At 41.6% G+C, this 21144-nt stretch overlaps 1 protein-coding gene across 1 annotated transcript in view; it reads left to right on the top strand.

The window, feature by feature from the left end:
* Positions 1-6933: 6933 nt before the first annotated feature.
* The window catches only part of NEDD9 (neural precursor cell expressed, developmentally down-regulated 9), a 37443-nt gene continuing 23232 nt past the window's right edge, over positions 6934-21144 (top strand). The window contains exon 1 of the mRNA XM_007951774.2: positions 6934-7386. Within this exon, the coding sequence (XP_007949965.2) occupies positions 6946-7386 (441 nt within the window). The 5' untranslated portion in view covers positions 6934-6945. The remainder of the gene's footprint in view (positions 7387-21144) is intronic.

Here is a 21144-nt window from a genome sequence, read left to right as displayed (position 1 = left end):
TTTCAGAGAGTGAGAAAGAAGAGACTCCACATATGTCTGAAGTGCCTAACTCAGGCAGCTGTGTGAATGCTGTTAACCAAGATAGCTTGAGCAGGTGGAAGAGATTTTTGCACTTGCTGAATTTCAGATGAAGTTGACCACTACCAAAAACCAGTTGCTGTCAACTCGGACTTACGGCAACCCCATGTTAGAGGAGAACTGTACACCATAGGGTTTTCAATAGGTGATTTTATAGGAGTAGATTACCAAGGCTTTCTTCCAAGGCACCTCTGAGTGGACTCAAACCACCAACCTTTTTTGTTAGCAGGTGAGCATGTCAGCCATTTGCACCACCCCGGGAGTCCAAGATGCCCATTAGGCAATTGGAAATATGAGGCTTTAGTGCAGAAGAAATGCCTGGCCTAAAAAAAACAAACCCACGGCCATCAAGTCCAGTCTGACTCATAGCAACCCCCATTGGGTTTCCTAGTCTGTAAATCTTTACAGAACTAGATAGCCTTATCTTTCTCCCACAGAGCAGCTGGTGGGTTTGAACCACCAGCCTTCTGGGTGACAGCCAACTGCCTTACCTGCTATGCCACCAGAGTTTCTTATGTATTTGGGTGTTACCTGTATTTACCTGCTATCAGCTCTCCCTGCAGAGAGTGAGCATGTAGAGTGAGAAGAGAAAAGAGTAAATGAGAAACCCTTTGAAATATGATCACTTTAGGAATGGGCCCCCAGACTTCTAAATTTGTGAAGCAGAAGAGTATGTGAATGGACAAGAGAAAAGTGAGAACCAGGAACTGGTATCATGGCAGCCAAAGGAACAGAACTACAAGAAAGCTTGGGGTGAGGAGTAATGCTAGATGCTGCTACAATTACATTTCCTTCAAATAAGATCTATAACCTGATATGACCCAGTCTTAATTATAGCCAGGGCTTTTGTCATATATGTTGTTGTCATAATTAGGGAACTAGAGACAAGAGAAGGAGCTCTGGAGGCCAAGTGCCTAAGGCATTTGACTGCTAACCAGAAGGTTGGCGGTTCAAACCCACCAGCCACTCCTTGGAAGGAAGACTGGGCAATCTACTTCCATAGTGACACCTCCTCAGAAACCCAAGGAGGGGTTGCTATGAGTTGGATCTGATGCGACAGCAGTGAGTTATTAGTTAGAGACAAGAGACCTGAATTCTTGTCCCAGCTGTAGGAAATCATTAACTTCTTGAGCTTCATTTTTCTCATCTATGAAGTAAAAGAATTGGGCTGTAATTGTTTAAGATTCCTTTTAGTTTTCAAGTTCTATGCTCCAAGTGTCTTGATGCTTTGCCAAGCTCCAGCTGTGTTTCTAACTGCCAATCTCTGGAAGATAGCCATGGAACGGGATATAGAATACCACAGCTTTCTTATCTCTCATTTATTTGTTTCTGTGTTGACCTTCCCTGCCCTGGAGATAAATATCTAAGGAGTCAGAGAAAGAGTAGAACTTGGATAGACAAACTGCCTCTCCTAGGTTTGTCTAAGGTACTCACATAGTTAGCATCTGATATTGTTGCTGCTGTTGTTATTTGTCAGCAAATCAACTCAGGACAACGCCACATACAACAGAATGAAGGTAACACACAGTCCATCTTCTCAATCACTGCTCTGCTTGAAACCATTGTTGCAGCTACTTTGTATTTTGAGTACCTTCCAACCTAGGGGGCTCATCTTCCAGCACTATATTGGATAATATTCTACCATGATCCTTAGGGTTTTCATCAGCTAATTTTCAGAAGCAGATCACTAGGCCTTTCTTCCTAGTCCGTCTAAGTCAGAAAGCTCCATTGAAATCCATCCACCGTGGGTGACCTTGCTGGTATTTGAAATACCAGTGGCATAGCTTTCAGCTTCATAGTAACACTTAAGCCACCACAGTACGACTGACAGAGACTGACAGTTGGGTAGTAGTCTGACACTGTAGCCTCAAGAAACCCCACCTTTGCCTGAAAGAAGAGGGTCCCACACCTTCTTGCCAGAGGAATTAACTCTTGCTTTACCTACTTATGAAGGAGCGCTGGTGGCTAGTGCCTAAGGCATTTGACTGCTAACCAGAATGTTGGTGGTTCAAACCCACCAGCCATTCCACAGATGGAAAATTGGGCAATCTACTTCTGTAAAGATTTACCACCTCGGAAACCCAAAGGGGGTCACTATGAGTCAGAATCGACTCAATGGCAGTGAGTTTGGTTTTTTTAGTTTTATCTACTTATGAGTTGTATGCGCACTTTCAAGTAAGATAGTGCACAATTGAGTAAGATAGCTTCCACTGAAGCTAATATGGTTATCTTCTTATTGAACTACTGCCCCAACACCAAGTCTCTTCAAAAGCCAAACTCCTTCACTGCATCTTTCCCTGCTTTTGGATATATTGCACTCTGCTGAAATCTAATGGGATTTAGCCATGATTTGTCCAATAATATCATTATTACTTTTGTCTCTTGGAAGGTCTCTTGAAATCAACCAATAATTTCATTATTGCTGTTTGTAGGCAAATATTTGACAAGTGTTGCAGTGACCAGAACTCATTATTATTTTAAAGAAATAGTGCTTTGAGATACAGTTCTTCTGAAATGTAAATTGTGAGCAAGAGAAATACCAGATTGTGTGTGTGTGCATACGGAGTCCCTGGCTAAGACAGACGATTAATGCACTTGGCTGCTAATTGAAAAGTTGGAGATTCAAGTCCATCCAAGTGTGACTTAGAAGAAAGGCCTGGTGATCCCCTTCCAAAAAATTAGCCATTGAAAACCCTATGAAGCACAGTTCTACTCTGACATACATGGGGTCACCATGAGTTGGAGTTGACTTGATAGTAACTGGATATGTGCATATTATATATACATATATATAATACATAATACATATATATGTGTATATGTATGTATGTATATGTATGTATGTGTGTGTATGTATATGGTAGTATGAATAAAATAGGAGCAGCTGTTGATTGAGAACTGAGAGGTTAAGTGGGTCTGAAGTCAAATTGGCATCCAGAAAATTATGAAAAATCATTATAAAAGCTTACTAAGTCTCAGGCAACGTTAAAGCACTTTATTTTAATTAACTAATCCTCACAGCAAACCTATGAGGTAGGTACTTGTGGTAGTTAAGGATTTGTGTCAACTTGGCTGGGCCATGGTTTTGAGTGGCTGGGCAGCTGGATGTAGTTATTCCCCATGATGAGATTGTAATCACCTCCATGGCAGAAACTGCTATGAGCAGCTAAGTAGTTGCCTGCAGGGTGTGGCCTGCTTCCAGTATATGAGGAGAAGCTTAGAGAATGTCTCTTTCTTGCTTTCAGCACATTTGCATCCTGCATTTGGCTGAGTCTTCATCTCCAGTTCCTAGACTTGAACTAGTGGCCTGCCATGTTATCTGCTGATCTTGGGACTGTGCCATCTTACCTACTGACCTTGGGTTCATCACTCTCAGCAGCCAGCAGCTGCCTGAGTTAGGAGATACCTCTAGTTCCAATGGGCCTGGAATAAAAGGTAGAGCTGAAGCCCAAAGTCAAGGGGCCTTCACACAGGCTCTAGAGCCAGCTCTCTGAATTTGGACTTCTAGCCTCCTGTATTGTAAGAGAATAAATTCCTGTTTGTTAAGCCATCCCACTTGTGGTATTTCTGTTATAGCAGCACTAGAGAACCAAGACAGTACTATCATCCTCATTCTCATTTTACAGATGAGGTGCCTAAGGCACAGAGGGGAGAAACAACCAAGTAACACAGCTAGGACACAAAACCCTAAGAAGCTCTTTATTCTTAGACATTAAAGAAGAATTGGTCATCTTTTGAACTTTTATATAATGGAATTGTACCAGGTTAGAAGGACATTATATAGTAATATAAAATAAAGCTAGGAGCTCTGATGGTGTAGTGCCTTAGGAATTTGACTGCTAACCAGAAGGCTGGCAGTTCAAACCCACCAGCCACTGCTCAGAAGGAAGACTGGGCAATCTCCCTCCGTAGAGATACTGCCTCCAAAACCAAAGGAGGGGTTGCTATGAGTAGGAACCGACTTGACAGCAGCGAGTTTGGGTTGTTTTTTTTTTTTTTTGAAGATAGCTTAGAGTTCTGGAAAGAGAATTGAACAAAGAACTAAGAGCCCAGAGTTCTAGCCTGTCTCTGCCACCAGCAGTGTAGACTTGGGCAAATGATAGAAACTGGCCTCCCTAAACTGTTTCCTTATTTGTAAAATGGGAACATTGGGTCAGGCAATCTCTAGGTTTCTCCCAAGTTACACCCTTCTGCCTGGTAGAGTGATTGGATGTGGACATTAGCTCTCTGTGGCATACACAGATGTTACATAACTCATGCTGTTGTTCAACCAAGGCTGAGAATATTTGTCAGTGTGTGAATAGGTGTCAGGCTGGTGCTGGGGTCCTTGCCATTAGCAGCCATGCCAACCTGTCTTTCTAAATACCAGTCTCTGCAGGCAGTGGGGAAGACTGCTGGGAAATAATGGACAACCAATTAGGAAAACTCCCCCACTGATGCCTCCATTAGCACTGACAATGGGGCTCTGAAAGTTTTCCCTGAGAAGCAGCTCTGGAGGAACCATCTAGAAACATTAGCATGCTCACCAGGTAGTGGGAAGGTTAGTGGGACTGGAGACAAAGGACATCTCAAAAGACTCTTGCATAGGGATTTCTATCTGCTGCTCGTCAAGCATGGCCAGTGCTCTATTTCACTGCTGCCTGGTGTGATGTGAAAGTGACTCAACTCCCAAGGCCTCCAGTTGATTTATGCTGATTAGGCCTGTACTCCTTTGCCTTTCTACTCTTTTCTGTTTCTCTTCTTTCCCTTCTTTGTAGTCAACATAATTGCACAGCTATCAACCCTCAGCTCCAGTAGAACTGGCCCTGACTCCATTACTTCTGATCTCATCTAGGGGCTTCCTTATTAGTCATTTCCAATTGTTGGGTGGACCTAGAAGAAAGGGAACAGAGACCAGAGCAGTCAGCATTCACCTGCTGTATAATCATAATACAACTCTGATGGAGTAATTTCCTTGAGATCATTTAGGTACAAAGGACCAGAATCTTGACTTCCATAACTCTAGGACTTCTCTTTTAAATTACCAGTAACAGGATATTCAAAAAAAAAAAGAAGGGAAACAGAGGAGATTTTAGGACTATGACACATCCTTAAAGGGTCCCACAAACCAGGGTAGAATGCTGCACAATTTTATCATTATGTATATGAATTTTAGTTGTCTGAAGGAACACAAAGCTTCCTAGAGTATAAGTACTAACCAGAATCTTCCTCTGAAACATGAATCCCTTTCTTTTCCTTTCGCTTCCCATACCAGTCACCTGTCTATATCACAGATTTCCTGGACTTATGACTGTCAAAAACAAGGACTTCAAACTTGGTCTTGAAGAGCATCACCAAGCTTCCTGGATACTGAGTTTTATGGCTTTATCTCCTTTCTTTAGTAGTTGCACTGACTCAGAGGAACTTGGCTAACAGTAGCAGAATGAGGCCCCTTCTTAACTACTAACCACAGTCACTCCATAGCAGAGACCAATCACACAGTACAAGACCTTTAGTTATGTGTCACAGTACAGGGGAAAAGATTAATGTATGTCAATTATAAAGGAGTTAAAAACACAAGTCTGAAATATCAAGTCCACATTTGAATGGAGGAAAATAGGGGGCATTAGTCCCAACAACAGCAGCCCAAAATTCCATGCATATGTTATAATGTGAAATGGTCCAGCCAATTGAAAACCCTTTCACCCATAAATGATCATCACCACAATGACGCTAAGTGCATCCAAACATTTTAGCGAAGCACTAGAGAGATCACTTTTAGTTTTTCAAGGGCATGCAGTGAATTTACAATGTACTCCAACTTCTCTCAGTGGTGGGGAGGAGGCAGGCCTGCAGTCGTGGCTGCCAGCATGCTGGGAAACATTACTAATGCCAAGAAATAAAATCTTCAGAGCCTTTGAAAGGTTTCCAAGAATGTCAGCACGTAATGCCTGCCTACTCTCCGCTGAATGCCTACTTTGGCTGTCTGCTCAGTACTGAATGTGCCAGACAGGCCTTCACACAAAGAGGGAGAGTGTTTTGGGCCCATGAAAGGGGAAGGCACAGCCCTTCAGATGTGAATGGTGAGATTCAAGAAGTAGGTGATAAAGTAGCAGGGTGAGGATGGGCCCAAGGAAAGTTATGAGTAAGAGACCAAAAGAGAAAGATTTGGCATCTAACTCCCTTTATAAATTCTTTGTAACTTCCCGCCATCAAATCTGGATATGTAGACTACTATCACTCTATATTCCATGCTTGAGCATGGAGGTGTCTTGGAAGAGATGCTTGTTTGTAGATTCTCCTTCTATCAAAGGACCTCATGATCAACTGAGAACATTTTTTAAGCCCTACCCCTTCCAAGGTATATATAGGTGGACTTGTGTTTGCATTTTCAACACTGAATGCAAATGCCATTTGTACTGGTAGTTACTTAGGATCTTCCTTGACTCCTTTCTACCTCCGGTATATGAAAAAATTAAGAAATGTCCATTGTAGTGCATATTAATATCTTGGAATATATTTTTTGTCCTTAAGCTGGCTTTAAGAAAGGAAGAAAAATATTTTTGTATACTGAACCATTCTCTAACTTTTGAACAGTGCTGCTCATAATTCCTTGGCACAGCATCTCCTGCAAGAGGAAAGAACTCTTCTGGTGTTTTGAGCTTTTTTCCAAGGAGGCAGTCTGATGTCATTGGTGGCAGACACAATATGTATGTATCTGTCTTTTGTCTGGACCATCTGTTTTTCTCCTTAGAGGCTATTGTTCAGATTTCTTCTTCTCTTCTTTCCAGGAAGTGTGTGTCTTCATAAGAGAATGGCCTTTAGGTGTGAAAGGAACTCAGCTAATACTCTAACATGATATCCCTGCTCCTTCCTTCCTAGAATCTTATGGCAAGGGCCTTATATGACAATGTCCCAGAGTGTGCTGAGGAGTTGGCTTTTCGCAAGGGAGACATCCTGACTGTGATTGAGCAGAATACAGGAGGACTAGAAGGATGGTGGCTCTGCTCCTTACATGGGCGGCAAGGCATCGTTCCAGGCAACCGTGTGAAGCTTCTGATTGGTCCTGTGCAGGAGATCCCTGCTAGTCAGGACCAGCCTCCTTCTGGACTGATGCACCAGACCTTTGTCCAACAGAAGCTCTATCAAGTGCCAAACCCACAGGCTGCTCCTCGGGATACCATCTACCAAGTGCCACCTTCCTATCAAAACCAGGGAATTTACCAAGTCCCTACTGGCCATGGTACTCAAGAGCAAGATGTGTATCAAGTGCCACCACCAGGGCAGAGGAGCATTGGGGGAACCAATGGTCCCCATTTAAGTAAAAAGGTAAGTGACTAATTGAATTTTTGTTCTACTTTTTTTTGTAATTGTACTTAGAGCAATGGATGTGTTCAGAAAATAATTACTTGAAACTACCAAGAAGTAAACGTATCTAGTACCCTAGCATGAGTATCATTTTTGTATAATTTTTCCATTCATTCAGTCAACAAAACTTTCTTGAACTCCTATCATGTGCCAAGTACTATTGAATCACATCCATTATAAGTTCCTGTGTCATTTTAGATCATTAAGCTGTCTCTTCTCATCTTTCTAACAGATCTGTTCTCTTCTCAATTTTCTAATAGACCTGTTTTTAGACCTAGGTTCTGTGTACTCTTTGTCCAGTCTTTTCCCTTTTTTCCTTGAATGTGGTATGAGGTACCACATCTTGTACAATCACGGTGATGCAGCAATGACCCTCCTTTGGCCAAAGCTGAATCATGACCCCATTGGCGTAGCTCAACAAAGAACCCACCAGAAGTAGAGGAAGCAAGGAAGCTAGAAGTAGATCATGCCTACCAAGTTCTATAGTCACCAGGTAAATGTTTGACTCAATTAAAACCATAGATACCAGTGAACTTAGAAAGAAGCCATCTTCCACTCCTTCAAGTAGTCCTTATAATAATCACTGTGATAGTGGATGAAAACAATGGAGGTAGGCTATTTAGGAAGACATCATGGTTTTTTTTTTTTAAAAAAAAAGGAGTCTTCAGATAAATAAAATTCATCAGGTGCATAATCAGTGTTGAGCATGTAGTATATTTTTGATGCTTGTAATACAGTGATAAATTAAAGATGAACATAGTCCTTCATGATTTTACAGTATAGTGGGGAGACATAAACAAACACCATAATGTCAGTGTAGGAGCCTGGGTGGTGCAAGCACTAACTAACACAAAGGTTGGTTGTTCAAACCCACCTGGTGGCTCCATGGAAGGAAAGGCCTGGTGATGTGCTTCTGTAAAGATTACAGCCAAGAAAATCCTATGAAGCAGTTCTGCTCTGTGTCACATGAGTTTGCCATGAGTCAGGGGACTGACTCAACAACACAGTGTCACTATTGATAGATGTTGTAAAGAAAATAATGTCAGTGCTTGCTAATAGGGCAAAGAGGCCACAACTCTTGACCTCCTCTAACCCCACAAGAGGAAGACAGAACTACTATCAGTAACCCAAGGCCTATTACTGCAAGGCCAGACATGCTGCCTCCCTCCAGCCCTTTCACCAACTGTTCCTCCCAAAGCACCCACCACCTCTCTCCTGGGTTCAATAATTCGCTGCAGTGGCAACACAGAACTCACAGATTATGGGGTTTATTAGGGAAGCACCAGGCTACAATTCAAGTTCAGGAAAAAACGCTCAGTCCCTTTCCCAGTCCACAGTCTTTCTCCTGACAGTCTCTCACAGTCTCTCTCCCAGCAGTGCGTGTCCCCCTGTGTCTCACTCAGTAATGTGTGTCTCTTGCATCTCTTTCCCAGCAGCACATGTCTCTTTCAGGAGCTCGTGTCTCTTTCAGCAGCACATCTTCCTCAACCAGCAGTCCCAGAGAGTTCTGCCTCTAGGAGGCCTCCTTTTGAACTCGGCAGAGTGGTCAAACCAGCCAATCATATCATCAAAACTCTAAGCACCTGCGAGAGAGCAGGAACCTCCCAGAACATTGTTTTGTGCCACTCCCAACAGAAATACCCCAGGTGGGCAATTTTAACAATTAGGAGCTCCTCAGTTGCTCACAGCAAATTCCACATCAGAGTTTACAAAGACTTATGGGTAGAAAAGCCACACTAAGTAATTTACTACACTGCAGTGCTGATGTGGTTGGCAATACCAAAATCTAGGTGATGCTTTTGTGAGTGTTACACAGGCAGGGACTTTCTTTCATTAACTGATTGCGGTGTAGTAAATTAGTTTGTATGGCTTTTCTACCCATAAGTCATTGTAAACTCGGTGGAATGAGCAACTGAGGAGCTCCTGATTGTAAATGTTATCCACGTGGAGTATTTCTGTTGGGCGTGGCACAATACAATGTTCTGGGATGTTCCCACTCTCTCTCAGATGCTTAGAGTTCTGATGCTATGATTGGCTAGTTTGACCACCCTGCCGGACTCAAAAGGAGGCCTCCTAGAAGCAGAACTCTCTCTGACTGCTGGTTGAGGAAGACGTGCTGCCAAAAGAGACACGTGCTACTGGGAAAGAGACGCAAGAGACACACATCGCTGAGTGAGACACCGAGGGACCAGCACTGCTGGGAAAGAGACTGTGAGAGACTTTTGGCTGAGGGACGGTGGGCTGGAAGAGAGACTGAGCGTTCTTCCTGAACTTGAGTTGTAGCCTGGTGCTTCCCTAATAAACCCCATAATCTGTGAGTTCTGTGTGGCCACTGCAGTGAATTATCGAACCCAGGAGAGAGGTGGTGGGTGCTTTGGGAGGAACGGTTGGTGAAAGGGCTGGAGGGAGGCCTTGGGTTACTGCTGGTAATCCTGTCTTCCTCTTGTGGGATTAGAGGAGGTCAGAACATGTGGCCTCCTTGTCGTTTTAGCACTGATAAATTCCAAGGGTCTAGAATAGGTCCTGCAAGACTTGGTATTAAGAGTGGACTACCAGTTCCAACTCATGGTGACCCCAAGTGTTTCAGAGTAGAACTGTGCTTCATAGGGTTTCCATGGCTACAATCTTTATGGAAGCAGATAGCCAGGCCCTTTTCTTCCACAGAACCACTGGGTAAGATAGAATAGCCAACCTTTCAGTTAACTGTTTGTGCCACCAAAGGGTGGACTAGTTTAATATAATAAGAAAATATCCCTGAGTTATAAGTGGAAAGATGCAGTTAGATACTAGAAAGAGCTTGTTGATTTTTCAGAACACTAAATATGGATATGCCTCAAGAAAATCTAACACAAAGTCTGAATTTACAAACCCATATAAATTAGGAGATATCTATTTACATAAAGAGCTCTGGTAGTGTAGTGATTAAGGCATTTGGCTACTAAACAAAAAAAGGTCAGTAGTTCAAACCCACCAGCCACTCTATAGGAGAAAGATGAAGTAGTCTGCTTCTGTAAAGATTTACAGCCTTGGAAACCCAATGGCTGTCTCTATGAGTTGGAATCGACTCAATGGCAGTGAGTTTGGAGTTTTTGGATTTGCATGATAATAAATCCTCTCAGAGGGAAGAAAAGATTTATAGTTGCATTCCTTTAAATAGCAAAACCACTAACGCATTTTCAAATCATCTTTAATACAAAAAGTATGTTTTCTAGAACAGTTCTCATGTGCATATGCATTGTATAATCTGATTATATGTGTATTAGGAGGAATTCCTAAAGAATTGGGTAGCTTTCTGAATTACATTGCACAGGAAAACAAAATCCCTGTCTGGAGGAGATGGTCTGTGGCCTGACCTTTCAAAATCTTTCCTACCTGAGTGATGTTACATTCAAAGGGAAATCCAAGCCCAACCTTTCCAGAGGGGAAAAGAACAGTTGAAAGGTGAAACTATAAATAACTTCCCTCATTCTTTGTCCTGGTTGTTTGCACCTTAAAAATAGCTCTCCCTCATCTGAGCTAGTCTGAGAAGACTGGGGAGGCCCATACAGGAAATGCTTGGCTGAAAGGTGGTAGACTCTAAGCTTTCATCACAGTTTATTTTGGCAGGAAGGTGACATGTTTTTCTTTTTAGACTCAATCTTTTCAGTTCCAAGTCTGAAAAGTCTAAGACTCCAGCCTTCTTCCCATTTTATTTGCCATAACTGCTCTGCAGAGTTGCCCCTTGGCTCTTCACTCTAGATTAGAGGGCAACAACTTTGCACAGCTACCCTGGGGTAGTACAGCAAAACTCAAGTACTCAAACTCAATGGTTTCTATGTTTGTTTTTGTTTTTTGTTTGCTTGTTTGTTGTTTTTAATGCTAAAATTAGAATGTTTTTGTGTTTAGTAATCCCTATAAACCCAATGCCGTGGAATTGAGACTCATAAGGACCATACAGGACAGTGTAGAACTGCCCTCATAGGGTTTCCAAGGCTATAAATCTTTACGGAACCAGACTGCCTCATCTTTCTCCCGCAGAGCAGCTGGTGAGCTCAAACCATTGATCTTTCAGTTAGCAGCCAAGCATTTAACCGTTGTGCCACCAGGACACCTTTTGTTGTTTTGTTGTTATGTGCCGTCGAGTCGGCCCCGACTCATAGCGACCCCTCCTTGGGTTTCCGAGGCAGTATCACTACGGAAGTAGGATTGCCCAACCTTCCTTCCGAGGAGTGGCTGGTGGGTTTGAACCGCCAGCCGTCTGGTTAGCAGGCAAGTGTCTTAGCCACTATGCTACCAGAGCTCCACCAGGACACCTAGTGATTCCTATAAGAGGAAGTAAATTTCTCAAAAGGACCTCTGCCAGTTCTTACAGAGGGTGCACCAAGAACTTGAGGAGACACTACTAGAGCTGCGGGGAAAGGTAATGCCTGAAGCTCTAAGCTGTGAACAGTCAGGGTCTGAGGTGGTAATGTGGTTAGGATGAGGAGGGCAGGGGCCATGGTCCTGGGTCTTCCCTGTCAAACATCAGGTGCTGTTCAGACTATGATGACCTCATGATGGGCATCACCTTAGTGCCCTAGGTGCTCTAGGTCACTGGACCATTGGCTCACACCCCTAGTGGGATAAGTTTAGTCCCTTCCTTCCTCCCTTTGCTCCTCCCTGTCCTCCCTCCCTCCTTCCTTTATTCCTTCCTCTTTTTTCTAAATAGGAGATATGTTTTGCCTGCTAAGAGATGATTATAACTTGCTGCTGAGAGGTGATTTTAACTTTCTAGGAGACAGCAACTGCTCCAAAAACTTTTGCGAACATCTCCCTCTGTGTAGGTTTATGACTCAGGATCTTCTCAGTGTGTGGAAACCATGCCAATGACTTGAGTCAAACCCCAAGGGGTAATCTCAATGTGGTGGGGGTCAGGCGATTATCTCTGTTCTCATTGTAACTGTTTTATTGACTTGCTGAATAGCCCTTTACTCATTTTCTCTTTTAATTTCTCCTCTGTGAAGTGGTGGTGGCTCCAGGGCTAAATGTTTCTAGTAGTTTAAACTATGGTTCTTAAAAGCTATTAAAGAAGAAAATGAGGCTGCAATAGAATCTTGTTCTGAACCATGAAGTATGAACTAAAAGTCATTCAGAGAAGGAGGGCTGGTTCAAATGCAAATTCCTAGGCCATTTGCCCCTGAGATTCTAAATGGGTAAATTTGGGTTGGGTCTATGGAATCTGCATTTTAGCCAGCTCTTTGGATAATTCTGGGAGAGATGACCCAGGGCCATGTCTTTGAGAGACAATGTAAAGGCACCATGAAGAGGGTTGGATAAATTCTAATCTGATTGTGATTTGGGACTTTCCATAGTTAAAAATTCCCTTTATGTTGCTACAGACTGTGGGCTTCAGAAGTATAATCCACCACAGTGTTTTTCTATTAATGAATCATTGAGAGATGGAAAGTGAGAGACAGTGAATTCTGCCTTCTATCACTTCAGCTTTGCTCTTGGGAAACTCCAGCTTCTACCCACCCTCCTGCATCGACATTAACTTTCATTCATCTCTTATTAAATCAGCAGTTCGAGAAAAATAGATAGTCATATAATCCCCACCCTTTTATGAAACAAGAAGACAGCATGAATATTGTGAAAAGAATATGGGCTTTGGAGCTAGGAAGCCTCTTGGTTTTGATTCTTCTTAGCTGTATAATGATCAGCTAAGCTTTGGTATTTTTATCTGGGAAATGAGAAAAATCTTAACTACATCATTATATGAAACACTATATAAAGTACTGGCATAGTGCTTAACACTATGTTGTTAGCTGCCAATGAGTTGGCCCCCAACTCGTGGTGACCCCCATGCACACAGAATGCAATGCTGCCTAGTCCTGGGCCGTCCCTGTGATCAGTTGCAGATCAGACCATTGTGACCCATAGGGTTTTCACTGGCTGATTTTTGGAAAAAAGCTTGCCAGGCCTTTCTTCGTAGTCCATCTTAGCCTGGAAGCTCCACTGAAACCTGTATGACAACACACAAGATGTGTGTTACCCACTGACAGGTGGGTAATGGCTGCACATGAGGTACATTGGCTGGGAGTTGGACCTGAGTATCCTGTATGAAGGATGAGAATTCTACCATTGAATCACCAATGCCTCAAGCTTAGCATTGCAGTGGCTTGGAAAAAAAAAAAAAAAAAATTACTTCCTCTCCCCTGGTTTTACTTTCCTTTCTCAGAGTTTATTTTGAACCTCGTCAGCCCTGTTCATGTGTCTTACTATACACCAAATGTACTCATACTCTATTGCTGGCACATAGACAGTGCCCTTTGAGTGCATAGCTTCCTCTTTGGTACTATAATGATTATGTACAGTGTAGAAAAGAGCTCTTATAGTTGTCTGGAAACCATCTATACTGACACCTTTACTTAATTTCATTGGTCTTTTTTCACTCTGGGTTTTGTATGCAGAGCCATTTTATCCATTAAGTATTGTAGGCAGAATGCTCACAGCCTAGGTGAATGTTTGAGAACTGTATTAAAAAACTCTTAGCTCCCAAATATGAAACACAAATACTGTGAAATAGAAATTAATAAACATTTAGGTAAATGTCTATAAAGCAGCATCATGTCAACCTCAGTAATTGTCACATCGAGGGCTCATGACAGTTTCATCATATTTGAAAACGATTTGTAGGTTAGATTTTTCTCACTTTGCAAAGACTTCTGACTATCTACCAGGACTGCCAAGAACTCACAAGCAATTCTAAACTGAATGAGTTATTCATAGTCAAATAATTTGAAAAGCTAAATTATAAAACAAAAATTCAATTTTTAAAAAGTAAAAATTCTACTTAATATGGGAGTTTGGTTTGGAGTGGAGTCTCCAAACACCAAAAGGCCTATGACCTACCAAGATCTAAAACAGCTCATTTCTCTTCTTCAAACAACAGTAAAAACTGCCGCCTCAGTTCATCCATTTCATGCTTGATCTGCACGGGAAATTATATGTGTTGCTCTGATTATTCCTAGCACATGTCACTTTTATTCTAACTGATGGAATTAGATTTGCTTTGCTTCTTCTGATGACCAGTTTGGACCTAAATTATAAGCTCCATGGCTAACACACAGCAAAATATCAGCACACAGGTAACAGCTAAGTGAACAAATGAACTAGTTAGAAACTAGAGATGAAGCATTTCATTTGATCTATAAATAAACTAAAAAGTGATTTTGATCTTAATCACCTCTCCACCATCACACACTGTTCAAATCCTGTGGTATAGCTCATTATAATCTGTTAAGATAGATGCCAATTACAATCTTGTTGTGATACAACAAAAAAACATAGTTTTCCCCTAGAAGGGCCTTTGAGAATGTCCTCACTTGTTTTCCATAGTCATAACTGTCTATATGCAACAAATGCACACCAGAAGCCTGCTAAATGTCAAATTGGGTTCACGTGAGGGCCTAACTTTTCTGCACTTTGTCCAAGTTAGACAAGATTAGTTAATTATTTCATGGTTACCTTGAGGAGAACTAGATTTTTTTCTACTGAGAAGCAGAGCTTCTTTGCATATGCTAATCACTTTGCCTAGAATGCCTTTTCCCCTATATTCTACCTGATGAACTTCTATTCATTCTTTAAAACCCACTTCAATGTTCATCTCTTCTGTGAAGCTTTTTGTCTTCACATTCAGCACAGTTTCTCCCTCCTCTATGGTTCCATAATATATTGTACATTTCACTTATATTGAGCAAGCTCATGAGTTCATTAAAAATGTAATGACCTGCCATTAGAAATTATATAATGGGTTAAATTAGGTAAGTACTTATTTGGAGGTGGCACTCAGAAAACTCAAGGGAATATTTATCAAGACCCTATTACATCATCTTTAAAGACCATTTCCTACTTTCAAACATGGGACATAGCCAAATGTTGACAGGAAATGATTCAAAGGTTTTAGCCAGGTCTTCCAGACTCATTCCTAAAAGGTAATATAAGAACCAGAAATAGATTAGCTACAATGTTTGTACCTTCTTAAACAGTGAGTCATCATGAATTACACATACACATACATACGCACGCACGCATACTGGAACCACACAGGCACCTTAGTCCTTATTGGGATTTGAAGCATTGTGAAATCTGGTTGCCCAGAGCAATGCTTGTTACCAACCAAATCATTGTTATATATTAGCAGGATGACTTGTCTACCAACAAGTAAAAATAGAGAGGAAATGAAAGCTCCCAGAGAAGATAAACTCTGACTTCATCTCACTTTCATTTGTTCCCTTCACACACACAAGCACACATACCCCCCAAAATATTCCCAAGGCAGAGAAAACCTCCAGTTTTTTCACTTACAAACTCAATAAAGCATGACTATGTTCCAAAATCATGTATTTCTATGGAAAGATAATCTTAAATTAAATGAATGGTTTCACCTCAGTACATGGCATTTTGGGGTATCTGGAGAAGTGAACTCTTATCTAACGTCTCTCTCCTCTAGAGTCAAGATAAATTTTAAATCTTATACAAAATTGGAGGTCCTTGAACACTTGAAGGGCAGGACTTCATGAGATCACTTTGAAAATGAGAAGTATCTCCCCCAGTTGAAGTCACCCATGCCAGTGGAATGACAAGCTGTAACACCTCCTTAAAAGTGAACAAAGGTCCTCTTTGTTTGGTCAATGCCAAAGCCTTCAAACTCAGTTGCAATTTGTTATAAAGCTCATAGATAATGCGTATGTCTAACAGTGAATTAATAACTTCTTATAAATCCACACCAAAGCAAGCAAAGGTAATCTTCCTTTTTTGGAAAATGATTTCATGCTAAGTGACTCTGTTATCAGGGTGAATAAGTAAGGTATTATAGGTAGTATGATGTCTGGCCTAGTGGATAACGTTCTGTTTGAAGGGCAAAATGAGAATAAATTTATTTTATTTCATGATAAAACTGAAGACTTAATATTGATTGAACACGTTTTTTAAAAACAGACTTGTTTGAGTGCATTGTGCAAAATGAAAACCTAGAAAGAGACAGAAATCAAAAGAATTTGGTTCTGAATAGTTGTGCCATAAACCTAGTTGTCAAGATACATTTCTAGAAAGGCGTCACTCTTGTTTGAGGAATATAGGTGTGACTTACTTAGGACAGTGAATATTCCTAAAAAGTTGTATGTGACACCAGTAACATTTGAAGTGTACCAAGCGGTCCTCTCTTTAAAGAGACCCCACCATACATCAATATATGAAGCAAAGAATCCTTTCACAATGTATAATCCCATCTGATTTATTTGAATAATTTTTTATAATATTTTGTTTTCTTAAAGTAGGGCATAACAACAACAGCAACAAAGTAGGACATGCTTAAGTCAGTTATCTATCAGAATAGTTCTTGTTTTTACATGTACCACCAAATGTGTAACCTTTAGCATTCTTCCATTTCAGTTTTAGAAGTACAGTGGGGTGGTCATTCCATGTGAGGACTATTATATACATAATCTCATTTAAATCTCTCAATAGTCCTATGAGGTATGCATTGCAACCTTCACATCACAGACCGGGGATCAGAGGTCTGAGAAGTAAGTTAATGCTGAAGGACACACCTCTGGCAAGAGGCAGAATTGATATTTGAGCCCACATCTTTCTGACTCCAAAGCTATTGATTTTCACATCCCAGCTAATAGTTAATGTGGCCAAGCCCTAAAATAAGAGAGCATTTTGAGACATGTCATTAGCAATTCCAGCTCACCAGAATCCTGGGCACTAAGAAGCACCCTGTTGGCCAGGAAGAATTTTAGCTTCAGAAAGCTGCCATCTCACCTCCAGAGAATGGTCTCAATGCTGAGAGAATCTTAGTTAAGTAATGTAGCAGCTCCTGTCACCCAGCTGCCATGGTCAGTTTCAGAGCAGACTGATCCAAAAGGCATAAGTAGGTCATGATTGTGATGAGGCCGTGGTACCAATGAGAACATTGCTATGTTGCTTTCTCTGCTACATGGAAATACTGTCTTTTCAAATGACTTCAAACTGCTCCAAATTCATTTCACCAGATGTCATTAAGTCTTCCAAAATGGGTTGACCAATGAATGCTGTTGTTAACTGCCATTGAGTCGGTCCTTGACTCATGGAAACCCTCATGAGAACCCAGGCACAAAGGAACATAGTGCTTCCTCGTCCTGCACATTCCCATTTGACCATTGTGATCTGTAGGCTTTTCAATGGTTGATTTTCAAACGTGGATCACCAGGCCTTTCTTCCTAGTCCATCTTAGTCTAGAAGCTCTGCTGAAACCTGTTCAGCATCTCAGCAACACCCAAGCTTCCTCTGACACATGGGTGGTAGCTGTGAATGAAACCCATTGGCTGGAAATCAAAGCTGGGACTCCCACATGACAGGCAAGAATTTGACCATGGAACCACCAGTGCCCCATCTTGTCAATGAATAAAAACAAACCAAACACACTACCATCAAGTCAATTCTGACTATAGCGACCCCCACTGGGTTTCCAAGGCAGTAAATCTTTATGGAAGTAGATTGCCCCATCTTCCTTCCATAGAGTGGCTGGTGGATTTGGACATGGCTCACAAGGGTGTACTTTTAAGGCCCGACTCCGACCTTTTGGTTAGCCATCAAATGCCTTAGGCACTATGCCACCAGAACTCCTTTGCCAATGAATAGGGGCACTACAAAAAAAAACCCAGCTATTCAGCTTCTAAGTTATGCTCCTCTTGTAGTGAAGTAACTTTTATGAAAGTAGTAAACTCTAATCTACCTTGCTAGTGTAAGCAACAGGACTTTGAAGAATGTAGGCTGAGCTACTGGACCAAGGTAACCACAGTTCTAGTTCACTTCTCTGTCATTAACAGACTGAATAACCTCCCTGAACTTCAGTTCCCTCAACTATGAAATAAGGAGTGGGACTGGATTATTGCTAATGGTTTTTGCTAAAATTTTATGATCCAGATATCCTTATCTGATTCTTTCCTAGAATCACTTAAAAAGCTTAATGAAATTACCTGATCTCAAGATCCTGAAAAAAAAGAAAGACATCCAGGCATGTATTGTAAGTTTAAAGTGGTCCCCATGTTTTTGCAAATCCTTCTTACATTTCTTTTTGGATATGGCCCTCCTTCCTATCCAGAAACTGCAGCCTCCTATAGAAGATTGAGCCCTACCAGAAGAAAGCAAGAAGCAGAAAGGAACAAAAGGAGGCAGGGTCTGGGGTATGTTGAGCCAGGAAGAGTCAGAATTTGGCAGGTGTCAGTCCTGTAACCAACCAAGAAAACTTTCAGAGAGTTCCTCATTAAGGGGAAACTCTCATCCCTGCTTTGTGACTAAGAGCTAAGAAAGTGCTTCATCCTGGCATTCCTTATTTTCTGCCCATTTGCCTTGGTTTAACTCTCTTGGATTTGGTAGAGCCCCGTGTGGGTCTGGTGTTCCTAGACACAGCTGCCTCATCACTACAGTAGTGGCTCAGCCCTCTTCCAGAGCCATAAGAGGTCTCTTATTTAGGAGAAAACAGTAAAAATAGGCATTTGGGTCCAGAAATTCCCGTCTCTTACCTTCTTTTGGAAGGCCGAAGAAGAGTTGATGTCTTTGAATTATGGTGTCAGTGAAGAAAACTGAAAATGGCGCGGACTGCCAGAAGAATGAACAAATCTATCCTGGAAGAAGTGCAGCCAGAATGCTTAATCTCACCTGCTTTGGCCATGTTGTCCAAAGGGACCATTTCCTGAAGAAGTATATTATGCTTCATAAAGTAGAGGGTCAGTGAAAAAGGGGAAGACCCTCAATGAGATGGATGGACACAGTGGCTGCAATGATGGGTTCAAGCATAGCAAGGATTGTGAGGATGGTGCATGACTGGGCAGTTTCATTCTGTTTCATAGGGTTGCTATGACCTGGAGAAGACTCGATGGCACCTAACAACAACAACCGTCTTTCTGAGAGGACTTGAGTGGTACAAGTGGTTAAGGTGATTGGCTGCTAACTAAAAGGTTGGCAGTTCAAGTCTACCCAGAGGTGCCTCAGAAGAAAGGCTCAGTGATCTACTTCTGAAAAAAAAAAACAGCCATTGAGAATGCTGTAGGGCATAGTTCTACTCTCACACATGGGGGTGCCATGAGTTGGGATCAATATGACAGCAACTGGTACTGGCACTTCATGTCTATAAGCATACCACCTGTGGGGCAATCTGTGAGCATCTCTCAAATTCATTTCAAAACCTAGCTTGAGTGCTCGGTGTCTGTTGAATTTATGTACCCGTTTAAAGAGCCAAAATGCTTGTGCCCTTTCTAGTTTTCATTCAAAGAACATTTCTGTCTGTGGTATATTTAAAAAAAAAGAAAAATGACTTTACCCACTCTATCACAGGCTGTATTCAGCTTTGTCTAGAAAAAGACCTTTGCCACTTGAGGGACGCAAATGTCATTTCCCATCATGTTCCGTCTTATTAAACTCCTCTAACAGCTCTTTGACGCTTGGTCTCTCCATAACTAAATATTGCTTTAAACCAAAAAACCAAACTCACTCACCATACAAAGCACTTCCTGAAAGCAGCAGGGGAGACATGGCAGGGGCTTAATAATCAGCCACTGTTTCCACCACAGTTCTGTTGTTGCACAAATGCTATGTTACATGAAAGTGACCCAGGAGCCCCATTCCACTGTGGATGGAGCCTTCAACTGTGACTTTTTCCCTCATTTCGGAAAAGAGGCTGACAGTGATTTACATGTGGCTACCAAAAGGGTTTTTTTTTTTTTTTTTTTTTAAGCAAAAGGCTTAGTCCTAACATAAAATCAGGCATCAAAATGGCTTTGAGGGAAAAGGTGTCACCTCCCAAACATAGAGGGGAACAATTCTCCAAGAGCACAAGAGGAGCATTAGGAAGGGTTAACTATGGATGTGGCTCACAAGGGGTGTACTTTTAAGGCCCAACTCCGTTTTCATTATATTGTTGCTATGAGAGTAAATAAATGAGCTCACTGCTACACCCAGGCTGGGCAGAGAGAATTTACAGAGAATTAATAAAGCCAGGGTAGGCAACATGTGGCTTTTCCTTCTGGTCATAGAAAAGCAACTAGTAATCTTGGATTTGAAACAGACAGACCTCTGTAACTTTGCAGTTTCTGAAAATTGGATCCCAGTTCAAATGAGTAGGCAGTGATAATGGTGACGTTTCTTTTCCCAAGATTTTCTTTAAAGAGAAAGGGTCAAATAGTTTATGGGCTTTCAGACAAAGAGGTTATTCTAAAACCTAATAAATACCGTGGTGGCTCTGTTAATGCTTTATAAGGGCATTGAAATGAAATGAGTCCTTTCCAGCAGGCAGTTTTGAGAATCTAAATACCCTGTTAATGCATAAAACCCAGAGAGAGATAGTATAAATAAAGCAGTGGGCTAGGGGAGATTAGAGATAGGCAGGAAGCAACCTAATTTTACCTTCTACCTATGCCAAGAAAAATGCAAGTAGATAACTGCTAATCACTTAAACGGATTTTTTAATTCAGACCATCTTTGATACTATCAAGAGTGAGGTTATAGATATGAACTTTACATAAAAATTGTGCCATAGTGACCCTTTTTAACTTTTCACCAATTACCCATTATATTTCCTCAGCACTACCTGGATTGCCTGGTTCCTGAGTAGGACCTAGGGCAGAATACCAGAATTTGGTTACATACATCCCCACTCTCCAAGATGCCTCAGTAAATCCTCAAAACCCCCCAAAACCAAACTCACTGCCATCAAGT

Source organism: Orycteropus afer, unplaced genomic scaffold (assembly GCF_000298275.1).
Source record: "Orycteropus afer afer isolate SDZICR_OR568_19922 unplaced genomic scaffold, OryAfe1.0 scaffold00012, whole genome shotgun sequence".
In the NCBI taxonomy this organism is placed as follows: Eukaryota; Metazoa; Chordata; class Mammalia; order Tubulidentata; family Orycteropodidae; genus Orycteropus; species Orycteropus afer.
Note: the sequence above shows the minus strand (reverse complement) of the source record. Positions and strands in the feature narration are given on the sequence as shown.